This window comes from Hakea prostrata, chromosome 9 (assembly GCF_041222555.1).
Source record: "Hakea prostrata isolate BN-2017 chromosome 9, UWA_Hpros_2, whole genome shotgun sequence".
NCBI classification, from domain to species: domain Eukaryota; kingdom Viridiplantae; phylum Streptophyta; class Magnoliopsida; order Proteales; family Proteaceae; genus Hakea; species Hakea prostrata.
Window position 1 is genome coordinate 55,306,527 of NC_142608.1, and position 5,060 is coordinate 55,311,586.

The window sequence follows — 5,060 nt, forward strand, 5'->3', positions numbered from 1 at the left end:
CCGGGTTTCTTGTAGGAAGTCCAAGTTTTCCCTTAGGCCTTGGTCATTTTTTTTTTGTCAAAGGTATTGTAATGGAATGACCCGGCTAGTACTTCCACGGGAGCCAGAGCTTCGGTACCATACACAAGGCAGAATGGTGTTTCCCCAGTGGGGGTTCGGGTAGTGGTTCTATATGACCATAGTACACTCGGGAGTTCCTCAACCCAAAGTGCCCGACTATCTTCTAATCTCTTTTTGATCCCGTCCAATAGTGTCCTATTGGTGACTTCAACCTGTCTGTTGCTTTGGGGGTAAGCAATTGAGGCAAATCGATGTTCGATGTGGTATCTTTCACAGAAAGCTTTGAAACCTACTCCTTCAAATTGTTTTCCATTATCTATCACGAGGATTCAGGGTATCCTGAACCTGTAGATAACTTTTTCTTCAAAAACTTCTCCATTTGCTTCTTTGTAATGGAAGCCAAAGGTTCCACCTTGACCCATTTTGTAAAGTAATCTATAGTGACAACAAGATATTCTCGGTTTCTTGAAGCCTTCAATAACTTTGCGATCAAGTCCATACCCCACATTGCAAAAGGGGTTGGACTAGAGATGGGCATCAAAGGTACTGCAAGTACTTTTGGAACATTTGCATGCTTTTGACATTGTTCACATTTTCAAACATATTCAATAGCATCTTTTTGTACAGTTGGCCAGTATATACCTGAACGTAATACCTTTTGTGCCAAAGCTTTTCCACCCATGTGTGCACCGCAAATTCCTTCATGGATTTCTGCTAGAGCATAGGTGGCTCGAGAAAGTCCGACGCATCTTAAAAGAGGCTCAGTGAAGGATCTTCTGTACAACTGCCCGTCTATGATGGTGAATTGAGCAACTTGATTCTTAATCCTCTTGGCTTCCTTTGAATCGGTCGGGAGCCTATTTTCCTTTAGGTAAGTTACCAAAGGTGTGGTCCAGTCGGGATCACTGGTTATTTCAAAGACTTATGTTTCTTGTGTGCTCGGTAGATCTAATTCTTCAATATAGAATGCCGAGTCCAAATTCTTGTAGTTGACCAAAGATAGTCGAGACAGTTCATCTGCCCATTCATTCTCTTTTCTAGGTATTTGATGGAATGATACCCGGTCAAAGAGTGTTTGAAGTTGCTCAACCCTAGCCAAGTACTTGGCCATTCTCTCATCTTTCGCATTATACTCCCCCTTATTTGATTTACAATGAGTTGGGAGTCACTTCTCACTTCTAGCTCCCATACTCTGAGCGCTCAAGCAACTCTCAAGCCTGCTATAACTGCCTCATACTTGGCTTCGGTATTTGAGGCCAGGAAATTGAATCTTAATGCGTAGTTGACTGTGAAGTTCCCGGGACTTTGGAGTATTAGCCCTGCTCCTGAGCCAGAAGTGCTACTCGACCCATCAACATGTAGAATCCACAACTCTGATGTCTCGGTTGTTGTTTCTTGATTTTCACTTTGTGGTAAGCTGCTTTCCACAATAAAGTCAGCCAAAACTTGAGCTTTTATGGCTGTTCTTGGTTTGAACTCAATCTGGTACTCGCTCAGCTCCACTGCCCACCCGACCATCCTTCCAGCTACATTGAGTTTTTGAAGAATTTTCTTGAGTGGGAAGGTGGTCGGGACAATTATTGGATGTGCCTGAAAGTAAGGCCTTAGCTTCCGTGAAGCTACCAAAAGTGCTAGAGCTTGCTTATCAATGTCCGGGTACCTCGTCTCTGCATCAATGAGTACATGACTCACATAATAGACCGAGTTCTGGATTGTTTCTCCCTTTACCAATACAACACTTATTGCAGTTGGTGAAATGGCAAGATAAACAATTAGAGGCTCCCCGGTTACTGGTTGAGCTAAGACGGGTGTTTTCCCGAGAGATACTTTTAATTGCTCAAATGCCTGTCGGCATTCTTTTGTCCAAGTGATTTTTCCCATGCTTGGTGGTGTAGCCTTCAACGCTTTGAAAAAAGAGTTGCATTTTTCTCCCGCTTGGGATATGAACCGATTTAGCGCTAGCCGCCACCCTTCCTGTCAAGCATTGGGTTCCTTTTACAATGCTGGGAGGTTGCATTCCAATCAGGGCATGGATCTTCTCGGGAGCCTCGATTCCTCTTTGAGAAACCATGAAACTGACGAAGTTCCCGAAAGAAACTCTGAAGGCGCATTTCTCTAGATTTAGACGCATTTGATAAGTTCTCAAAATGTCAAAAGTTTCTTCAAGGTCTACTAAGTGTTGGTCCCGAACTAGACTTTTTACGAGCATGTCATCAACGTATACCTCCATGTTCCTCCCGATCTGGTGTTGGAAAATTTTGTTAACAACCCTTTGATAAGTAGCCCCTGCATTCTTCAACCCGAATGGCATTACTCGGTAGTAGTAGCATTCCCGATCGGTCATGAAGGATGTATGCTTTTCATCTTCCCGACTCATGAGGATTTGGTTATACCCCGAGTATGCATCCATAAAGCTAAGGACTTCATGTCCAGCTGTTGCATCGATCAGTAGATCAATCCTCGGGAGAGAATAACAATCCTTTGGGCAGGCCTTGTTCAGATCAGTGTAATCAGTACACATTCTCCACTCCCCGTTCGCTTTCTTGACCATTACCACATTGGCCAACCAAGTCGGGCATTCGATCGGCTCAATGAAGCTTGATTTTTCAAAATTTTCAACTTCTACTCTTATTGCCTCATGCTTTTCAATTGCAAAAATTCTTCTTCTTTGGATGATCGGGGTAGCATCTTTCTGAATCCAGAGCTTGTGTTCTGCTACCCGTCTGTTTATCCCGGTCATGTCACTCGCAGACCATGCGAAGATATCAACATTGTCGCACAAGAACTTGGTCAATTCCTCCTTGAATTCATCGGGTTGTTCTGATCCAATGAACGTCCCCCGATCATGTAAAGACTGGCTGAGTTGAATTCTCTCCAGTTTCTCGATCGGTTCTGCTCTTTGCATATTTTCTTTATCCCGATCGTCACGGACTTCAATGGTCAAGACACTTCCCGAACTCTCTAACCTCCATTTTTCTTTTAAGTAATTCACATAGCATTGTCGGGAGGTAGATTGATCGAAACTGCATTCATCAACCCCTGCATCGGTCGGGAACTTAAGTTTCATGTGCCGGGGAGACACCACTGCCTCAAGTGCATTGAGTGTTGGTCATCCCAAGATCATGTTGTATGCTGATAAGTCCTTTACGACCATGAAGTTGACCCGAATGAGTGTGTCTCAGGGTGACTTCCCGATCCTTAGATCCAAGTGTGTTGTTCCTTCTGCTATCGTTGAAGATCCTGCAAAACCATAAAGAGGGGTTGCTGATGGGGTAAGTAGATCCTCAGATATCTTGAGTCTTTTGAAAGCCTCATAAGATATCAGATCAACTGATGATCCCGTATCAACCAAGACCCAGTGAACCTCTCGATTTGCAATCTTTACTTTGATGATGATCGCATCATCATGCGGCGCTATGACTCCGCTTAAGTCCTCATCTGTGAATGTTATGGGCTCCAGGCATGCTGGATTTTGCCTCTTCTTGGGCAGGTGCACAGCTCCGACAAATCGTGCTTTCTGCTTTGCCTTTCTAATTGATTCCATGGTTGGGCCTCCCATTATTACATAAACGGGTGACTCCTCCTGATCAACTTTCTCTTTCCCTTTGTCAGCCCTTTTAGTGACTTCTTTTGGGCTGGGTGATCGGGCTCTCTTTTTTGGCTCGGGTGAACTTTCTCGAGGCTTTCCGGATCTTCGTACATGCTGGACAAGTTTGCCTTCTTGGATCAATTTCTTGATCTCTGACTTCAGGATTTGACAACTGTCTGTATGATGTCCATAATCTTTATGGAAGCGACAATATTTTGTCATGTCCCGATCCTCTGGAAGAGAGTGCAGCTTTCCAGGCCACTTTAAAGATTTCTTGTCCCAAATATTCATCAAGATCTCTGATGGCTTAGCATTGAGGGGAGTGTAGCTTTCCCGCCTTTGGTTGTGCTTCCATCCATTCTTTGATCCTTGGTTTCTGTCATTCGGGGAGTTCTTCTCAGTATCCCGATCGGGTCTTCTATCTTGATCAGCCTTTACCCGGACATTTATCACTTCATAAACGCTAGCCTACTTCTGGTACTTTGGCAACAACGTCCCGTACGTCTTGGGTTTGTCTGTCAAGAAGACCTCCAGAAGCCTTTGGTGCGTAATGCCACTCCAGAGTGCACTGTAGGCGACTTGGTTGTCTAGATCTTCGATTTCAATAGCCACTTCATCGAAGCGTTTTAGAAAATCCCAAATGGACTCACTTCGTCCCTGACTGATGGCAATAGACTGTCAGATTTCTTCTTGCTCCCGATTGCGCTTCTGAAGCGGGCTATGAATTTACGAGCAAGTTCTCTGAAATTGTTGATGGATCTAGGCTGCAAACTGTTGAACCATTTAATGGCTGGTCCTTTGAGGGAAGCCGGGAATGTTCTGCAAAGCAACTCGTCTTCCCGTCGGAGGACAGTCATTACCGATTTGAAGTAGTTTATATGCTCCTTCGGGTTGGTTTTTCCTTTGAAAGGTGTGAAGGTTGGCATGATGAAATTATGAGGGAGTGGCATGTTCATGATCTTATCTAAGAAAGGTTCCCAATCAACCATGTCCAGATCCTCTTCATGATCCCAATCCTCCAATTTGCACTCGACCTCCGCCATCCTTTTACGAAGACAATTTTGCCTTGCTCCATTTCCATCAGATTCAACGGTATCCTCCCTTTGGGAATGTGTTCATGCAATTGACATTCTCGATCGGGTTGGTTACTGGTGACTTTCTCCTTGATGCTCAAATCTTCCCAATGACTCCTTTGAGGCAAGGATCAAGTTTTAGAAGGTACCAAAATACGATCCAAGACACTGATCCTGGTCCCGTTCGGAGTCTTTTGGCGATGGTCAAGACCACTATGAATTGATCTTTGACCCTCAGCCTGTCTCCCTCTCGGGATACCCCTTTTTGGTTGGGACCCTCTGGTTGTCTGGAAAGCTCTTAGTAACCTTCCGCTTGAGTGTTTCGCCTTGGGCCTTGT

The 5,060-nt window shown here is 44.5% G+C and overlaps 1 protein-coding gene across 1 annotated transcript; it reads right to left on the minus strand.

Annotated features, from left to right (window-relative positions):
- Positions 1 to 3,238: 3,238 nt before the first annotated feature.
- Positions 3,239 to 4,692, minus strand: LOC149005611 (uncharacterized). Its single transcript, XM_089135954.1, has 2 exons — positions 4,300 to 4,692; positions 3,239 to 4,081 (listed from the first exon to the last, which is right to left on the minus strand). Exons 1-2 carry the CDS (start codon positions 4,690 to 4,692, stop codon positions 3,239 to 3,241), a joined length of 1,236 nt encoding a protein of 411 aa, XP_088992080.1.
- Positions 4,693 to 5,060: the final 368 nt, after the last annotated feature.

Bases quoted from the DNA above. Each gene is read 5' to 3' on its own strand.
- LOC149005611 (XM_089135954.1), bottom strand. From the start codon at position 4,692: ATGGCGGAGGTCGAGTGCAAATTGGAGGATTGGGATCATGAAGAGGAT. The intron at 4,082-4,299 runs GTGAGTCCATTT...GTCCGGGTAAAG, and splicing joins TGCCATCAGTCAGGGACGAA to GCTGATCAAGATAGAAGACC.